Source organism: Ammodytes marinus, assembly GCF_949987685.1.
Source record: "Ammodytes marinus genome assembly, chromosome: 22".
Taxonomy (NCBI): Eukaryota; Metazoa; Chordata; class Actinopteri; order Uranoscopiformes; family Ammodytidae; genus Ammodytes; species Ammodytes marinus.
In genome coordinates this window covers 18,687,079-18,708,014 of record NC_137226.1, presented here as the reverse complement: position 1 = coordinate 18,708,014, position 20,936 = coordinate 18,687,079, and the positions used below count along the sequence as shown (strand labels likewise).

The 20,936-nt window shown below is 42.9% G+C and overlaps 1 protein-coding gene across 1 annotated transcript; it reads right to left on the bottom strand.

Moving 5' to 3' along the window:
• Positions 1–786: 786 nt before the first annotated feature.
• LOC307268798 (uncharacterized protein) lies at positions 787–16,904 on the bottom strand (the record flags this gene model as incomplete). The annotated part of the gene is made up of 5 exons (XM_080051544.1): positions 787–1,114; positions 2,406–2,591; positions 3,046–3,199; positions 3,972–4,163; positions 16,601–16,904. 5 exons carry the CDS (start codon positions 16,902–16,904, stop codon positions 787–789), a joined length of 1,164 nt encoding a protein of 387 aa, XP_079907670.1.
• Positions 16,905–20,936: the final 4,032 nt, after the last annotated feature.

Genomic DNA, 20,936 nt, shown 5'->3' with positions numbered 1-20,936 from the left:
ATAATCAGTGGTGGCTGTAGTCAAAGTCCTTCTGATGATCCTTCATTGCCTGTTATTCTTCCACAAACGTCACACTTTAAAGTCCAAACTGTCGGTGTTCCCTTGTCGACCGGCTACTTGACGCTTTTCTTTGTCATTTCATTTCACAAAATCTACAGTGTTCACTTCCAGGTTGAGTCCAAAAACACAGGAAAAGTTCAGCAAGCATGCAGTAAAAGGGTGAGCTTCTACACCGGCCGCGTCCTCAATTTAAAGCTATGGTGCGTAACTTTTTCAAATCAATGGATGTCGGTTAAATTCAAACCATCGCCAAACGAGTTCGGACAAAGTTGATTTAGCCTATCAGCTCCACAAAGCTCTCTCTGTATTTGACACCGTTAACAAACTGGTACTGTCGCCCCCCCCCCCGACAGTGGCGCAGGAACTTAAGAAGCAAGCCCACGAAACGTTTCAGATGCTGATTCTTCTGCTAAGAGAAAACCTACATACCAGCAGAAGGTATTAAATCCATGCGCGATCACCGAAGATTTACCTCACGTAGATGCGCTGACAGTGTTTTGGTAATAACTCAGAATTCCTCATGAGGGGGGCGACAGAAGTTACGCTCTATAGCTTTAACTCTTTCTCTTCACGTCTGCTTTGGAACATAGTCACCTTTATGCGGGATACAAACTGGGTCAATGAAGAGTAGAGCAGACTTCATGTGCTGTCCCTTATCCTAATGCTCCGACGTCTGTATCAGAAATGCCACAGTTCCCAGTACGTATGAAAGGTTGAAAATGTTAGCTACTGCCACGGCCGCTGTGGAGTGGGGTTTGGGTTGGGGTAGATAGGCGCCGGGTGAGGGTAGGCGCTGGGCACAGCTGTGTTGGGGTTGGGCGGGTACGTTGGAGTGGGGTACTGAGGCATCATGTGTGGATGGCCGTGGGAGCTGTGCATTGCGTGGGCCGGTGAGGGGCCGGCGGAGGAGGAGGGCAGGTGGAGGTAGAGGGGGGCGGAGGGGGCAGAAGGAGCAGTAGGAGTGGGGACCCTCTGGAGGACCACGTGAGGGTAGAGCTGGGACTCAGAGCGGTACAGGCCCGGCATGGACGCCTTCAGCAGACTCTCCTGACTCCTGTAAGGAAGAGCACCAGGCAATTAGACTTCCTCAAAGTTAGGCTCATTTTGCCACGTAAAAACATCTGTTCGGATCTGCCAGCAATGTGTCCTCCTAACCATCTTTTTTTTTATCATCATAGCTGTTTTTTTTTTTAAACATGGTTTTCAATTGGTTGAGGGGGGGGGCTGAAAGAATCCTCTTCATACACCATGTTAAAGGATATAAGGTCTGCGTCATTCGATGGGCCAATCCATCTCTCAATACTGTCAGACTTCCCTAGCACTGTGGCCCTGAGCCCATTGGTTTCAACCTACTATCTATGGTTTCAACTGGAGATGTAAATATAAAAATATCAAGTGCATTAGTTTGGGACTATTTCAGCGGTGGATTATTGCACATTTGACGGCCTAAAGATCTTTGCTAGCGTGTGTCGGCGGTACGTGCATTTGTTCAGGAAGCGAGTGAAAGAGAAACCCGAGGATGCATTGAGATGAGGTAATATAATTAATTATACGTATGTGAATATGTCAGATTAATGAGGATGGTGAGGCAAAGTCAATTTTGATTTAGTAGCGTTCATAAACACAGGCTGTTCTGGTCTGCCTGCAGTAAATCGTTTGGTCTGAGTTGGCAGGGATTCAGACCAGAGCAAAGGCATTAATAATAACTATATACAAATAGCATTCTTTTCACTGATGGTCTCGTTTGCTGTTACAGGTCATTTATGATCATACACAGTATGAGGAAAAATGAGACTGTACCTTTAAATGACCATTTAAAAGTTCTTCATAGTCATTTTAAACTACAGTGTGTCTTCACAGTGATAAATGAAGCTGTCAACCAGTGCAACCGTTTGTTTTTTAATTGTTTTTGGCACAGAGGAATAAGATACTCCATCAGGCTTTGGCTACACAGGCAATCAATTCACTGATTTTCCTAAGTCAGCTCAACTCGGGGGTTCCACAGTTGTCAGTCTGACTTTTCATCATTGCTTTTAACAACCCCCTACCTCTCTTGCCATTGCTAGATTGTCAGTGTCCCATCTATTGTTCTTCAATAATTTATTTTATCCTGATTGCCTGTTTTTGTGTTTGCATGTATTGTAATATTCTATACTTCTAGGGTTTCCTTTAGGTGCTAGAAATGTGTCGAACTACATTTCCCATGGTTCCTTGCACAACATAGCACAAGGTAGCTCTATTTGGTCCTGTTATAAGGTGATGGATCGGCGGTTTCTGACCCAACTGTAACTGTATTGACACTGCATTTGATAATGAGTTAACAATGTGAGAGCTGCCGGGTTTACCTCTGGTAGCCTCTGTTCTCATATCCCCCCAGCCCTCCGGTCAGGTAGAGGGGGCTGTCGGGAGCCAGACGGGGGTTCATCCTCTGGGAGAGATGGAAGATCTTTGGAGGAGGGAAAGACTCCCACTCTCCCTCTTCTCTCTCCAGCCAGCACTCACTGCGACGGGCCGAGCGCTTATCCCTGCGCCTGGGGGAGGAGAGAACGTTGTCCTCTCAGAAGCCCTTATATAATAGTAATAATAATAATAATAATAATAATAATAATAATAATAATAATAATAATAATAATAATAATAATAATAATAATAATAAAAATAATACAAATAATAATAATAATATATTTTATTTATATAGCGCTTTTCTCTCACTCAGCGCTTTACAAAACACAACAATAAACAAACAAAAAGAACATGTAGAGTTGGGTTGGTGGGTGAACTAGGGGTAGGCAGAGGAGAAGAGATGGGTCTTGAGTTTGGACTGGAAGATGGTGAGGGACTCAGAGTCACGGATATGTTTGGGGGAGGCTGTTCCAGAGCCTGGGAGTTGCCCTGGAGAAAGCTCTGTCGCCAAGGCTGCGGAGTTTTGATGTGTGATATAGCAGGGAGAAGTCTGACAAAGGGGCTCATATCTCCAGTACCTACCTGCTCCGTCCCTCCTTCTTGGCCCGCTTGGTGCTGGATCGTTCTTGCAGGCAGCAGATGAGGAAGGACAGGGACATGGCCAGGATGACAATGCCGCTCACCACAGAGGCCAACACAGCCACTCTCAGACCACGGTCCTCTGGTCGGGGGATTGCTGTTCAGGGGGGGGAGGATTACATTTAAAAATATTAGTTTTATCAACAGATCCCTACATAAATGTCCAGCCATGCTGTGATTTTTTTACAAAGCATGATAACTGGCATAGCCTAGATGAAATGTACTGAATTGACATTTCACGTTTACATAGATTGCCACAGTTGTCAGACGAATATGCAAGCTTGAACTCGTGATTTCTGATGAACATCAAAATGAAAAGACCTTTGTGATAACGAGAAAAATTATTTGTTACCCCGATAGAATGGCATAGCTCATATTATAAATAATGAGTAGAAATTGCATTTCTTAGCATTCGTACCGATTAAATGCAAAATGTGCATATTTAGCACCTATTTGCACTCTCCTGCAGTGATAATGAAAATCTAATGTGCTTCTCCAATGCGGTAAGAGTTCTCTCCTATTTCTGCTCTACTCCTAAGCAAGATGTTGATTTCATGCGACATGTTTGAACTCTGAGAGGAAAAGTTGGAGATGTTCGCTGTGCATAAAAATGTGTGTTTGCGGCTTCACCAACGATGCTTAACATGTGAGCTGCAACCGGATAGCACGCACAAACCAGAGGTGAGAACTGAGAACTAGTCCAAACATTGTCATGGAGTGGTTCATAATGAGTGCAACAGAAGATAACAGTTGCAGTGGACTGAAAGGCGCACTTAGGAAAACTGTTCATTCGGAATAGGCCTATGAGTGAATGTAAAGTGAAGCTTGAAATACTGCCTGATAAATCCGAAATAGAGCCGGCTATATACCTTCACAGACGGGCAGGTAGTTGGTCCACTGTGCTTTGCCGTTCCTGACATTGCAGTAGATTTTGTCGCTGCCGACCAGCTGGTATCCCTCTCTGCACCAGAAGGCCAACACGCTGCCCACTGACACGCCCGTACCGCTCTCCACGTAGAAGGAGCCCCGACGTGGTGGCAGGACGGGGCTACAGGCCAGACCTGAGGGGGGACAGGAGAGGGCACACAGGGTCACTTCACCGATAAAAACACCTTGGGATTTAGAGGACAAAAGATAAGGAAGAACAGTGGGTTTGATTAAAGTAAAATCTCAAAGATAGACTATAGTTCCACAATTTGGAAAATACTGCTTTATTGCCTAGTAAGGTCCGACAGGATTTAGGCCTACGGTGAATATGAAGCTGGACGCCAAAGGACGGTTAGCTTAGCTTAGCACAAAGCCAAAGAGTAGGAAACGGTTAGGTTGCGCTGTCAAAGGTATCAAAGCTGGAGATCCTCTTAAGCCGTCTAATTCATTTCAAGTTGTTCATTTTATGTATCTCAAAAACTTCAATGTAAACTTTATGCAGATTCAGGGGTCTATTTTCAACATTTACCAGACTACAATAGAGCAAACCACTGTTTATTTTTAATCAGATATGATTTTTTTTTTTTTTTTTTTTTTACACAACTTTAGTTTTATCACATTAGAAATAGCAAACACCTCTTCCCTGAGTGTAAAAGCTGACTGTCCTTTGTGTTCATCTGGTCACTTTCTGGACTTAGCATGACTGTTTTAACCATTGGTGGATTGTGTCACCTAGAAACAACCTATTTGATTCTGAAGCAGGAATATCTTTTACTTTCTCCTGTCCTCTCTCTGGTCAAACACACACTCAGCGTTCTATCTGTGCTCTGGGCCTGAGATCAGCATTTGTACTGGATAAATGGACAGTCACTGAGAGACAGAGAGAGAGAGATAGGGAGGGAGGGACAAAAAAGTCCTATTTTTATCTTCCTCATGCTACAATACGCAAATACCTCAGAGGGATCTTGTGATGCGGCAGCTATTGTGAGACTGTGCTGCAGGGATTGTTGAGGCTCTCAGGAAATCTCACGTAAACCCAAAGCATCGCTAGTTGCACTTAAACATCTTAATCATCTTATTCAAATGGAAAATAACTATGGTTTATTTCTGGACCATAGCAAAACAATGACCATATGATATCTGTCTGTGGTGGGTTGCCAGGTTTATTGATCAGTCGCTGATGACAAAGCATTTACCGCTTGGATTTCTTTTAAAGCTCACTTCACAGACTCAGTAAGACATCAAGTTCTGTCCAAAATACTTGTATAATTAGACTGTTATCCGAAACTACAGACTATAAGCTTGGTGGAATTGCAAGACAGAGTCATGTTTATGCTGACTACATTATTAGCGGATAGCTGCCTCATAGAAACACAAACAAATCTGGCTTCATCACAGGAGGAAATACAATGTATGTTTTTTCTAATTCAACTAAAGTAATGATTTGGTAAATGGGCAGTTCAAATGAAGCGCTGATAGAAGCAAACATTCACCGAAAATAAATTAAAACCATGTAGACATTTCTCAGTTGCTAATAATGTGTCAGTATTTTGAACCGCTTTAGAGCTTGTAGATTGAGAGATGTGTTTTTGACCTCTCGGCTGCAGCAAAGTAAAAGCAAGGCGGACATATTGTCACCAATGTTACAGGCTTGTTTGGCTTCTTAGGTGCTACATGTTACACTGTGTTCACCATAAAGATACCACAGCCTGCACAGTAAATTCCCCAGTGTTAAATATGCAGTGTCAAACTCCATTAACTCTATCTGAGTTAATATAACAACAGCTGGAGTAGAATGCCTCCTAGTGTTGGTGTCAATTTCGGTAGTTAAAAACGGGGTGTAGAAAGTACTCTATAAGGCTTTAAATAACACTATACAGTGTATTTTTAACTCTATTTTGAGTTAATTTAACTCTAAAATTTTAACACTTTGAAAAGAGTTAATTTAACTCCAATTCTGAGTGGGACCACTCGGAAATAGTGTTAAATTTAACTCTTTTAGTGTTATTTTAACACTTCAAAATTTACTGTGTGCTTTGGTTGATGAGATTGAGAGCCATAAGAAATACATGACAATTTATCCCCTATTGTTAATATAAAAGTGTAGGATTAGTGCATGTTTATAAAAGATTTCAAATTTAGAAACTATTAGAGAGAGAAAATGAAAAGCTTTGTGATGGGTTGGCTGATATGTTGGTGCAGTTTACTTTGCTGTGTCAGAATTGTCAGTATTAGTGTAATCTGTGTGTGTGTGTGTGTGTTTGTGTGTGTGTGTGTGTGTGTGTGTGTGTGTGTGTGTGTGTGTGTGTGTTTGAGCGAGAGAGCAAAAGAGAGAGAGAGAGAGATGTCATTATAAGACCTTGTGAACATGCAAGCTGCTCTCTGCTGATTAGGAGCGACAGATGGGAGGATTTCTGCAGTGCTAGAGTCAGAGAGGGAGAGGATCCCGTGATCCTGTACCGAAATGACAGTATCCCCTCCCTCACACACACGCGCACGCACACACACGCACACACACACACACACACACACACACACACACACACACACACACACACACACACACACACACAAACACACATTGAGTCACAAGCAAAAGAAATGTGCGTGATGGGTAGTACAGGGAAACAAGGACAAGCTGACTCTTGTTTATAAAGGGGAAACTAAAAGCCCGTCTGTTTCCCTTAAGAGACCTCTTACCAATGCTATCACACTCTCACTCTGTTTCTGTCTATGTGTGTGTGTGTGTGTGTGTGTGTGTGTGTGTGTGTGTGTGTGTGTGTGTGTGTGTGTATCTGGTGGCCACCACCTTAACCAAACACTAAAATAAGTGGAAGATATAGTAGCTGCATTCACACACACTTTTCTACACGTTTGTCTACTACTTTTCTACGGCAGGGCAAAAAATCCCACAAATCCTGAAGATTTAAAGGGACGTAAAATAGCTTGATGTGTACTTGAATTGTTCAAGTCCTGCTATAATGTGCATTGACCCATCATACACATACAGTCATATTCTACAATAAGACATAAAGCACTAACAGGGAATGACATGATCTATTTCTAAATTAATATGTATGTACAGTTAAATCCAGCACATCTACGCCTATAAATACATCATGTTTTTCCTCAACATTGTGTAAGAGAAAGGAGGAGGAATTAAAAGTGAATTTTCATAAAGATTAGAAACAGAAATGTCAATTTACCTTATTTGGCAATGCTCCATGTTTTCAGTGCAACAAAAACCATTGCTGAATACAATGTCATCCTGACATTTCAGTTCCGAGAGAGGCAAATCTCTTGGCGAAAGAATATCAAGGAGTTACATTTGCATTTGAATAGAAGATATGATATTGTTTAATTAAGAATAGTTGGTTTGAATTACCATCTTAGATTTTATCAGACCTCATTTCAGTAGCAGTGGCTGTCATGTGCTGGTGCTACTAAGCCATCACTTCAGTATGCTGTCCACATGAGGATTATGGTTATGAGATGGTACTGTAAATGAACTTATAATGTCATTTGGATTGGGACTTTATATCTTAGCTTGTTATATCCGAAGAAGAAGTGGTAAGAAGCCCAATATGTGACATTTTTAGATTTAATTGGTGAGCCAAGGGCAACGCAGGCTATGATTTGCTGACCACTGCCATATGGTGTGTACTACAGTAAGTCCAGTGTGCCCTTGTTCCAGATGCCAATTGTGTTTTTAATTTCATCGCTAAGAGCCTGTTAGAAATCCAACTGAATTCACATTAAGTCATCACTTTTGGAAGTCAAAAAAACAATGTCAATGTATTTTAATAATTTGTTATTATTATAATGAAGATAAATGGTCCTTCAGAAAATATCAGAAAAGCTCCTTTTTGTCTCAGTGTTTGATTGACAGCAGCCGGAATGAGAGCCAAAGGAAACAACGTTGTGATATAGCTACATCTCATAAGCTGACGGTGTGTTGTTGGTGGTATTTAAGACCAAGGACCACACCAGCCACCGACCCAACTGTAGCTACGTTTACAAGCTATTTAATGCAGCTAACTTGCCAACTTGCTCAAGTTGTGTCAAACATGCTAGCGTTAACATATCCACCAGACATGGAGTAACGTCATCATTTATCCTAATATTCACTTTAATTTTTGCTCTGTTTTTGTGTCCAACAACTCCTGATAATAATAGCTAGCTACTTTCACCAGCTAGCGGATGATCGGGAAAGTTCATTCCTCAGTGGTAGGCAGTCCCTGATTGGTTCATATTTATTTCATTTTTTTTTTTTTTTTACCGTACTCCTCCCCACAGAGTTTGGAAAAAGTCCAGACTGATCTGAGAGGAACGAATGTGAAGCTAATCAAGGCTAATCAATTATGTTTAAATGACAGTCTTTTGTCTTGTTAGCTGTCTAACACACTCTTGTTTACATAAACACATTAGCTAAAGTACTGCATGTATGTGTGTTCTGGAAACTTACACCCAAGTCATATTAAGGCTCAAGTCTTGAACGCGCCTCCTGATCTTCCTCACACACACACACACACACACACACACACACACACACACACACACACACACACACACACACACACACACACACACACACACACACACAGACAAGAATAAAAGGAAAATGCCTTCACCTCCATAAAGGCAGATGAAATATTGAAGGTGTTACGTGACAGTCTGTGTGTTTAAAGATTCTGGATGAGGTGGGGTTTTTTCTCTTTTTTTTTTTTTGCTGGCTGTTGCCACGCCGCAGCAGAAAGCACGTCACCATCCCTACAAGCACCCAGACACTGAAGTACCTCCCAGCTCCCTGAGAGCTGATGCACTTTTGCAAACAGACAAGAGGAACAATGATGGCAGTGTGGAGAGAACAAACAGAACACCCCCCAGTGGAGCCAAGCATCAATAAAAAAAAACTAACTAATTCCTAAAAGATTGAAATGGTGTGTTGCTTTTGACGTTGTACGATTTTCTTTACTTCAGTTTGGCTTCAAGTAAAGTTGTTTGTGTGTGTGTGTGTGTTTGCACATTCATACGGCAATAGCAGGAGATTGACATTGTTTGAAATCTTTACTGATGTCCAGGTAGTGTGTGAATACAAAGAGAGCACACTGTCAGTTGAGTATGTGTGTGTGTGTGTGTGTGTGTGTGTGTGTGTGTGTGTGTGTGTGTGTGTGTGTGTCTGTGTGTGTGTCTGTGTACTGTATGTGTTTTGATTCTACACTCTATTTACTTTTTCATGTTGGTTCGGCCCCATTCAGAAAGCTTCGCTGTTATCGTGGAAACTGTGGATTGCCAATCAAAGTGTCCAGCTGCCGGCGGGGTGCTAATACACTTCTGGACCCTTCCAAACCTGGCAACCCGACACCGCCAACCAAACATCCACTCTTCTGTATTCTTCTCCACAACCCAACCCGCTCGCCCCCTGTCAGGGAAGCACTCGGAATAGTTTGTGATTAAATAAAGATTAGGCTCTATGCATTAAAGATTCAAACACTCACACACACACACACACACACACACACACACACACACACACACACACACACACACACACACACACACACACACAGAATGAATGAACAGAACAAACACACACTTGATGCACCCATGGTGTGCACATATGACGACACATACTGTAGATGTTCTGAAGAAAGGTCAAAATCTGTCATTATAACAGAACCTGAGATGTCCTGACTTCTAGTCCTAGTGTGGTTCAAGCTCCACTGGATCACACTGGATCCTACACTTCCCATAATGCAGCATAATTGCATCTTTTTGTCAGACTCCCTGCCTGTTAAAACGACCACGTCCTTGCAAGTTAAGTGCACCTAATGAAGTTGATAGGCCGTTTTGTTCACATCCTGTAGAAACAGAGCAACATGAGCATTAAGTTAGAGTTTGGCTAAGTAAGTGCTAATGTTATATGGTTTCTTCCATCCAACTAATATTAATCCTAAATCACTCTTTAAGCTCTGTTATATGATCTCCAAAGATGAACATGTGGCTCTTTTAGCCGCTAAACGCTGCACTTTGTTTAGTTTGTCTATAACTCTGCTCGACTGAAAACATCTGCCTGATGATGAGAGCGGTGGGACTCAACCGTTGCTCATCGTCAAACCATAAGGATGAACTGAAGATCTGCCCACTACAACAACTCCCTTTTAAATTACACCCAAAAATGTGATCAGTTAAAATTAAAATCTGGGAAAAGTAAACACACACACACACACACACACACACACACACACACACACACACACACACACACACACACACACACACACACACACACACACACACACACACAATAAGCCAAACAGACCAAAGGAAAGGCCGCCCCTCCCCCATGCTGGGTCATTTTCCCCTGGATAAACAATGGTTAAAAATACATTTGACTTGAGTCAGCCTTCACCAGACACTTACAGTCTGTGTTGAAGTGAATGAAAGATGGCAGTCATGGCTGGCGGCTGACTAGCAGCATCTCGTTTGTCCTCGTGCTCCTGTCTAATTCTTCTTCTTGAGAGTTTTCTGTTTGGTCCCTTTGCTCCAGCTTTATGTGATCTGCCCTCAAACAAACACAGAGTGTCTCTGTCCTCTCCATCACTGTATCTATTTCTGTGGCACCTCACTGATGCGCTGTATCACAACCGATTACCTAATCCCCCTGGCTCTTGCTCTGCTTGCGAAGTGTGTGTGTTTGTGTGTGTGTGCACGCTCCTGTGCACACACAAATCAAGAAAAGACATACTACGTGTTTGCCTCAGCTATATGCATTAGTACTTGTGTCAAGTGAGTCTCAAATGATAGAGGGAAATCAAGTGATCAAGTCATATTTCTGAGTTTTTTTTTCTCCGACTGAGACTTCAAGGTGACAACGTGCAGAATACTAGAGGCAGAAGCTGAAGGCAGGCTAATGGAGTTCTCCTTGACCTGGCACCTTTGGCTGGATCTGACTGAGGATAATCTCTCTTCAGTTAAACAGAGAAGGGACGGTAGGGCTGATTCTGAGCCACGGACATCACAGATTGAGTGGTTAACATCGCTGACATGCCAAAAGGGAGTAACACTTGGAACCTTCAAAGATGTGGAGAAAAGACTTTGGCTTTGTGAGGGAATTTTGGGTCTTTAGTTGTAATATTAATGGTAAAGGTTAATAGGTCATATATGCCTATCTTGTGTGTCTGTCTCACAGACTCTAGGTCAGCCTTGGAGCCTGTTAGGAGACACTTAGGTCAGTTTTATAGATAAAGTCTCATCTCCTTCTACTCCAGAATGTTATGGTTCACTGTGTTCAGTTCTGAACCAAAACATTGGTACGCTTGGTGCCCGAGCCGGGGAGGTGTTAGAGATAGCGCGAGGTTAATGCACAGCTCTCAGCATGTGTCTGGCAGAATTGAAGTTCAAGTCACGAGAGTTGCAGTCCGGTTCTCCTTGGCCAAGTCTGTAATAAATATTGCTTCATAATTCATCCAAGTCTCCTGAAATATTCTTCCACCTGAGTTGACCTCCAACCTTAACATGGCTTCACAGGCTTGAGCCTAGAGATCAATAGGTGTCATGAAAACAGAGAATTATTATCATTGGCATTGGACAAGCGAGCAACGTTTTAACTGTAAAGACGGCAGGAAAATAAAGATCTTGAAATGGAATATTGCTTTTGCTTGTGGTTTGAGATGACATACTATAGTCTCTGCCAAAAAAAAAAGTGTTTCGATCAGGTTTTTGAAGGGTGTTTGTCTTCGCTGGAGCTCTTTTGTTGTCCCCATCCAGCTCCAACCATCAGCCCAGAGAGAAGTCTCATTTCAGACTCTCCCCTCTGCGAATTTGTTCAGCAAAGTAAAGTGGTGCTAGCTTAAAGCCGTGGGAAGGTAATAATGAAGTTGAGTCGCTGCCAGCAACCATATTGGATTGACAGGCAGAAGACTGAAGGATCTCTTTAAGCTCTTTGTTTGAGGCTGGAGGACACCTGCAGGGCTCAGGGAGTGACCATAGTGAATGTCCATGACACAAATATCCCGGGCCTACATGCAAGTTCAGTGCTTCTCCCCACAGACACTTGTTTGGGTCAAACTTAGTCTGCAGTACTAGTTATAGGTACATGTGCAGATGCAGGTTTCTAGCATTGTACTACCAAAATAAAGAAAAAAAAACTGAAATAGACTGACTGTAATTGGCTTCAAAAACACATTGGACTCTACCTGCTCCCAGTGAGGTATGAGCGTGTCGTTTACGGGGTTAATTGAATAGCCCGTAATAGACAAAGGTAATTGGCTTTATAGGTTAAAGGCTTTTGTTTGTCGATCTCATCTATAGAGACTCAGAGTGAAGAATAAGCTGCTTATTCGCATCATGAGGTTTAGATTCTGTGTTCGAAATTGAACGTTGGTATTTAGTTTTTGTTCAGGAAGTTGGATTTTGTGATATGGAACATGTAGCCTCTTGGAACTACTAGCGGTTGGTTGTGCTTGCTGACTACTTCATTGGACACCATCGTACTTGATTTATTCTCCAGTGCTTTCTATGAGAAGGAATGAAATAAAACAGTACAGGGATGGGATTATTTACTGAGACACTATGGCTGTGAAAACTATTCTTAATGTTGGTACAGTGACCTTATTTTGGGTAAAAAAAGCTAAGGAAAAAAATGTATAAATGAAAAAGTACTACCACACACAGCAGGGATTCCCTGTAAATACCTGCCTGACCAGATTAAGAGGTTAGCTTCCTGCTAAGTAACAGATATAGGCCTAGATTAGTTCGTGGTTAATAGGTTGTATCACCCTGTTAATGTTAAAGGCTTACGGCTCTTCTATCGCTGAAATAACCGCTGCTCGTCAACAACCTGCCAGATCCTAGCGGGAGGTCGACTCGGACACCATTCTGCACCACTGCAGCTTCTCACTCTTAATGCCAACTCACAGTAGCCTGGAAATGCAGACCTGCCACTGGCAAATTTAAAGTTGCTTAGCCTGTTGGTCTGGACATGATCCATTGAAGCTCATTAACTATGTCGGAAAATTCGGACTTACCAATCAAATCGTTCTATCTGATAGGGCGGGCCAGAGCCCTATGTATGGGGCTCTGGGGCTGATGGGAAAGAATCACTTTATCGCAACCTACTTCAGGGCATATAGGGCATATACTAGTATGTACTTGGTTAAGATTAGAGTTCACCCAGTCCATTTTTCCTGCTAAAAAATACTTTTTTATTTGACTGAAATCACTTTTTATCCCCGGTAGCAGGATTGAAATGAATGATTATCTCAAAAGGGATCTCTCTCATCAATCAAAATGAAGTTGTAGTCTTGCAATATGAGATCCCCTGTCTTTGCAACATCTAGTATGTGACTAAAAACTCAGATAACTAATAACTAATTGTCTTCAGGTGTGAGTTGATTGTCTTTAAGTGTCCGTCTTTAGTCTTTTCAAAGTCTTTTAAGAGTCCTCCAGTGTGTGGTTAGTTGCAGCAAGTGGTTATTTGAGTTACAGTTGTCTTATCAGCTCTAACCAGTCTGGCCATTGTCGTCTGACCTCTGCCTGTAAACTGCCAGTCATGGTATGTTTTCTCTTTCTCTGAACACTGTAATCCATATAGAGATACTATAGAGGTATGTGAAGATCCCGGCTGATCAACAGTGCTTGTCATTTTTGAACCAGCCCATATGGCACCAACAACAAAGTCACTTAATACTGTAACAATATTTACTCCTGTGTTAAATTACATAAAGTCTAATTCAGTCAGTTTGAATGAGCCCTCTTGAAGCATCCCAGGTGGTGTTGATGGAGGCACACATGAGTTTGCCTGTGGTGGCACATCTGAAGAACCCAACATGAACTCTTCTGGAAAGTCACTTTGGGGTTTGTGTTCATCCACACGATTTAATTTGGCTACTTCGTGAATGTTCAGTGTCCTAAAGCTCCGCTCTAACAAAAGCCTTCTATATTTAACTGGATACATCTTTTGTCACATAAATGACAACTGAGGCCGGGTTTATGCCCGAGAAGCTAAAAAGGAAATGGCTAAAAGGTTCAAACATAAACACAGTAATGCTGCCTCAATTCAGACGTGAAGGGGAAGAGTCAAATAGGATTAAATTGTGGTGGATAGAAGTAAACAAAACGAGGAGCTTTTATCTGTTCATTTGAGCTTAAAAGGAGGAGTATATACTGTCACACACACACACACACACACACACACACACACACGCATGTTGATATTAATCACACATCCAGGATTTAGAATTTTTTGGAAGCTCTTTCACATAGAGGCTCTGGTGTGGCGTAATTCATGCATGTGGCGTGATGTGGCAAGCCAGCTGATCACCTGTGTGTGTGTGTGTGTGTGTGTGTGTGTGTGTGTGTGTGTGTGTGTAATTAAAGCATAAAGTGCTTATTCCTGACCCTTATGAAACGAGCAACTGTGTTGTTTATTCTCTAAACCTTTAAGAAGATTGGTGTCGTTTAGGCCGAGCAACGTCCATTTCCAATGTTTGTTTGTGTGTGTGTGTGTGTGTGTGTGTGTGTGTGTGTGTGTGTGTGTGTGTGTGTGTGTGTGTGTGTGTGTGTGTGTGTGTGCTTATAAGTGAATTAGGCATGTGAGGTTTGCATTTTGACATCTGCTCTAGCCCTATTTATGCACACACGTGAGGACATGGGCCCTGCGAGAAAGAAGGGACGGGCGAGGGACATGAGAATAAATAGCAAATAACGAAAGAGAGAGAGGGACAGCGGAGGGAAATAAAAGAAGAAAGAAGAAGTGACACACTCAGAGAGAAGAAAAAGTAAGGAGTGGGGGAGAGGGATAAAGTGACAGAAGGAGAAAAAAGCAATTAGTAGAGAAAGAGACACAGATGAGGTTGGAGGATGATAAACAGGGGAGGGAGAGATGGACAGAGCGAAGAAAGGGGAAAAAAGAGAGAGGGGAAATGGAAAGAGGTAGCGGAGGAGAAGAGAAAGGCTGCTCATGCTTCAGTGAAAGTGAAGTCATGCGAGCGGCGCTGCAGCTTTCTCTTAAGGCTGATCCTGGGCATAACAAAATGTCTTTAACTGCATTACCTGCCGCCACACACGCACAAAACACACACACAAACACACACACACACACACACAAACACACACAGACGAAAGTGTTCATTTGCTTGTACGCACTAACACAAGCACCCACACAAGACTCAGAGTCACACATAAATTCTCACATGTGGAAACAATCAAATTTGTACTTTTCAGAACATCCGTATAAACGTCTGACATATTAATAACACATAATAACACATTGCCCATGCTAAAATTCCCTTTAAAAAATGCTCTTACTCTCACAGATGTACAAGAGAAAACACACACGCATGGCAAGCAAATACACACATACACAGATTTACTATAAATCAAAAGCAAAGCAGTACATATGCCCTCGCACACACAAACACACACACACATTACAGCACGCACATTTGTGGGAGAACCTCAACCAGTCTTTTCGAGTGTAGTGAATACTATTTCATGCTGCGAGAATAAGAAAAAGAGCAGAAGGTTTTTGCAGCTGGATGGGTGCTTTAGAAAAAAAAATGCAAAACAGCTTATAAACAGTTGTGTTGCATAAAAACACTTTTTTTGGGGGGGGGCCAGGGAGGAGGGTGGGGGGGAGGTTAAATAAGATATTGGTCAAAGACGTCAAGGAAGGAACTTTGTGTGTGTTTTTCCCATAGCTCTGCTTTATGTGGTTGGTGTTTGTATCAAGGTTCAGTTTGGAGGTTTGGTATCACATAAGTTATTCAAGGATAGGGAAAATGTAAGAACACTAACAGAAACCGACACAGCAGGTACACTTTCAAGAACCTTTGAGGACTTGTTATGTTACTCGCATCATATCTCTCAATCCCTATATCTTTGCTGGGATTTAAAAAATACAACAGAGAGCCAAATAAGAAGACTTGTGATGATATAGCAGCTGCATGTGTTAGACCGACATTTGACTGCTATGTTAGCGGGTCAACAACTTCTACATCAACATTTTCCAAATCTAATTGAGTCAACATTTTTTGGTATTGATAGTAAAAATGTGGTCTGTGACCGGGACAAGAACTTTTTTCGGAGGCTATTTAGCCGGAATTCCTGATCAGTTCAGAGAAACCAATTGGTCCACAACATATTTGATCAAAGGAATATCCACTTGGTCCATACAACTAGCTTAAACATTGAAAAAAGGCCATCATAACTTCCATCAAGTTGATGTATTTTAATAACTTTATGTTGTCCAGACACCAGCCCCAGACCCATAGATCTTACGTTTCCTATCAACGAAGATTAGAAAAAGCAACCAATGCATTTGTTTGGAATTTTGCTTTGAAATGACTTTATAATTTATTTTTCATCAAGTTCTTGGCGATGATTACATTTCTGTGGGTTGACTAATCGACCAATTGTCTTCTTTTGTGCATTTTAAATGTAATTGCATGAAAGATTTATTTCATATTGGGTTCAACTGCGGTTCTTTCCACCCTATAGCACCCACCATCATTGATCTCACACTGATATGAAAGTTGTAGAAGGTAAAGAAAAGGGGTAGAAATGTTACCTGTATAGTTTCTGGTGGTGCTCTGAGTTGGCGTGACGGTCGGAGTCTCCGTCCGTGCTTCTTCTTGGGTCTGTGCCTCGGTGGGAACCTCCTGGGCTTGGGTCTGCAGGTCTGGCTGGAGCTGGATGGTGGGGCCGGTCCAGACCTCCTCCGGTAGCGAGGTGGCAGCAGGGCGGGTGGTGCTCTGGAGGTCCTCTGGGCTCAACGTGGAGCCTCTGGCCAGGACCAGGGCACAGAACAGGGGGCACAGCAGCATCCATAGGTGGGTGCTTTGAGCGATGCTGGGTCCAACTTTCAGAGACATGGGGTCAGGTACGGTATATACGAAGAGAAAGAGCTCTGTAAAGAGGAGAGAAGAAGGCTGGGGTTTCACAGCCTCATGGCCCGGTGTTTTGGACTCCACCAAAGTCCCAGGATAAGTTCAGAAAGAGAGGAGAAAGTTTGGTGCTTTCTCCTTTTCTATCTTCTTCCTGTTATTTGCCCTTCCCTCCTCTCCTCTTTCCTCTTGGTTAGTGTTTGTCTTCTTTTCTGTCCTCCTCCTCTCCTTCTTCTCCGCTCACTCCCTTGGCGGAGACAGGAAAAACCCCTCCGCGTGTCCACTCATGACGCTTCCAGGCTGCAAGAGGGTAGAAAGAGATGCAGTGAGGGAGGTATGCACGTGTCTGCTGGTGGATGTGTGTGTGTGTGTGTGTGTGTGTGTGTGTGTGTGTATGGTAGATCCAGCTGTAATCTGCCTATACGCTCTGCTCACTCGCTGCCATCCTCTCTGTCCCTCGGCTTGTACACTCTCACTGCTCTCACTGCTCACTCGGTCCGCTCTCTCTTTCTCTCTCCCTCTCCCTCTCTCCCTCTCCCTCCCTCTCCCTCTCTCTCTCTATCCCTCTCTCTCTCTCTCTCTACCTCTCTCTCACTCTCTGATCTCCAGCTGGGCTCTTGCGTAACAGTAACTCATTGGCTGAGCTGAGCTGAGCTGTAACTCATGCAGCCTTAAGTCCTGATATTCCTGGTCGGTGGCTTTCCCTCTCGCTCTGTAGCTCCAGTGTATTGATTGTTTATAGAAACAGTTGAAGGTGTCACTTAGACCCTAACTGGACAACCATTCAGACCAATCAATATTTGCAGTTTGGATTGCCCGGTAGATCACAAACTGGGGTGTTAGCATCAGACCCCCTTCTGCTGAAACATGGGTGACCTCCTTACCTCTGGTGCTTTCATCATCCCACCTATAGGCAATGTATACAGTTTAACAGGTGGTGGGAAAGCGGACTTAAAACAAAGAAGTTAGGAGTTGAGCGTGTCAGGTGATTACAGCGTAGCATTGCAGTGTAAGGGCATAGCCACCATTAGCTCTAGGCTATGTCGTAGCTAGCGTACATCTTTAAGAAAGATGACAAAACGTGGGTACAATTAGAGTTGGGCCAGTGTAAAAATGTCCAAATCGTTTAGGTATTAAAGGTCAACCATTAACAACCCTCTTTCTTTTTCTCCATTCCCACTTTTTCCAGAAATCTGTGTTGCAAAAAACCCCTAGTCAGATTTCTCTCCCCTCATGACATCATAAGGGAGGGAAGCCACGCCCCCTCCCCCTGTTACCAATCAAGCTTAGCACTACCTCCGCCTATGATAAGCCACACCCAGATATCTGTTTCTTACTTGCAGATAGATTCAAACTGGCAGTTAGATTCAGGGCCAATCAGAGCAGACAGGGCTTTTTGGAAGTCGGAGCTTAGCATTTCAGACAGAGGCTAATAAGAGGAGATTCAGCAATGGCACTATTACCATGTTTTAGAGTGCTCACTCTTAAAGTGTCTAACTGCAAGCCAAGCCAAACCAACAATATCTGGCCTTGTGGCGCAATGGTAGCGCGTCTGACTCCAGATCAGAAAGTTTTGTGTTCAAATCACATCAAGGTCATGTACAGATTTAAATACATGTGGCAAAAAACAGAAGTGGAGTTCAGGCTTTGCTATCCACAACAAGAGGGGAAAAACATGCTTTCTAATGCTCAAGAAATTACATGTGACTGTTTTTGAATCTCTTGTTTATCACTTGCAACCAACCATGTGGTGAACAACGTGACTTACGTACATTCCGTTCCCCTGTGTGCTCCATCTTCCATTTGCTTCATACGTGTGTTTGTGTGTGTGTGTGTGTGTGTGTGTGTGTGTGTGTGTGTGTGTGTGTTTGTTTGTCTCAGTGTGAGTGTGAGCCTGCATATGCGTACATCCTCCTGTGGCACTATACTTGGCAGGTGGATGTTTAGGTGCATATGAAGACCCTGATAGCTCTTGTTGATAGCTCTCAAGTCAGAAGCTCCATGCATGGACATGAATAATTGATGCATATGGGACCAAAAATAGGTGAAAGAGATGGAGGTGGAGAGCGATTAAGGAGTGGGAGAGGAGCGGGCAGAGTGAGAGATGCCACCGGAGGAAAACAATCAGACAGGGGAAGGACAGACAGCGAGAGATTGGAAAAGAAAGACGGATGAAGGGAGACCCGGTGCTTCTTTAGCCCGAGAGACTGCCCACTATCGAACGCACGGCCAAGAAATGGGGACGCAGTGGGCCCTGCTGCCCGCAAACTACATTATTTACAGCCGCGGCGTTGCCAAAGTGGACACAGGGAAGGCTTCAAAGGACTGATCCAAGGTTTTATTTTTAAGCCATCAAATTAAAGCTGCACTAGCAAAGGTTTTTATGGTAAAGATGCGGCCATCCTATCAGTATAAATCAGAGGATGGGGCTTGAATGGACAAGGTGCTTTCAGGTGTTAATTGATGCTGGGAAACGCTCTTGAGAGAAACGTTGGAACACAATGTAACACAGTGATGAGTTAGCAACACCTTGCACTACAAAGAAGAACTGTTGTTATACGTAGAACCATTTTAAAGTTGTCCCTAATAGGATGAAGCCACAGAGACAACCATGGAATTTCTTTCAGCTCATTCTTGTGATGTTCGAGCCCATAAGACTCCATAATCGACTTGGATTTTAACCCCAACATTTCAGTTTAAATAAATGCTGACATTGCCAGTGGATACAGTCACTGTAGCCTATGCTACATTAGCAGCTCCAGACAGCAGAAGGACACAGGTAGCAAACAAGCCCCAACCACAGCGAGGTCTACCAGCATCCAATAAAGAAGTGACAAACACTGCAGTACTTTCCGGTGGCCACTGGGGGTGGTACCAAGAATGAGCAAATTTTCTTTGACTCACTTGTTAAACAGGCCGTTTTCACAGTCTTATTAAACCTATTTACAGCCTGGTCCACAAAACCATTTATAGTCTGTATGTTTAGCTCATATATCCATGACAAAACTGAGGGGGGTGAAGCAGGCTAGTTTTTATTATTTTGGAGGTTAAGAGGAGCTGTAAGCGGAATGGTTCTTTTAGCTAACTTCCTGTCAGTTACTGCAGTTAGCAGTCCCCTCGCTCGTCCCCACGTCACCACATTAATGCACTGCGGTCTTCGAGCAGCAAGTTATCTAGCATCATCTCAGATCCATAAGTGTGATAAAACATGATAAAAACCATCAAAACAGACATTGGGAAGGATTTTTACCTGCTCCGCCATTGTAGGCGCATAAACATTCACCCATCTGTTGCTCTGGCGTGCACCGGCAGTAAGACCATGAGTGAGATGGGTGCGAACGGGTGTCGGTTTGTAGCGTTCTCTCTTGTGATTGGATAACATTTCGGGATACTACATAAAGTTTAAATGCTTATACATGCAGAGCAGCTGACTAAGAGATTGACTTTATGAAACGCGCACATTGTGTACGTGATTACTCTATGAATAAAGAGCGATTTAACACTTATATTAATATAAATAAACCGCTTACTTCACCTTTAAAATGTATTGGCGCGATCTCTTGAGTGACAGCTCTCCGCCCGTTGTCCCTCACTTTTCCTCGGAGGTATACGTCAGCTAGATGGGCGTATCTCCCTCCCCCCGACGTGAGGCGGAGTAAAAATCTCACAAGATTGCGACGCGCATAATTAAACCAGGATTATTGGATGCCGTGTGACTAACTGAGGTCAGCACGGATGATACATCCATATTATATACTATCTATGGTAGCAAATAGCTAACTAGCTTAGAGTTAGTAGCCTACTTTTGTCAAGATGCCACAAAAACGAGACACCAAGTAAATGCTTAAGTTGCTCAGTATCTGATGCGTCTGTAAGCAGACAATTATTTGCTAACCCATTAGCCTTAGCAACTTGAACATATGGTAAAAACGAATTGATATGTTTTACTGTTTCAAATCAAACACTGTTGTTGAGATGAGACCTGACTTCAATCCGTTACTACTCTGTTTAAGTGATATT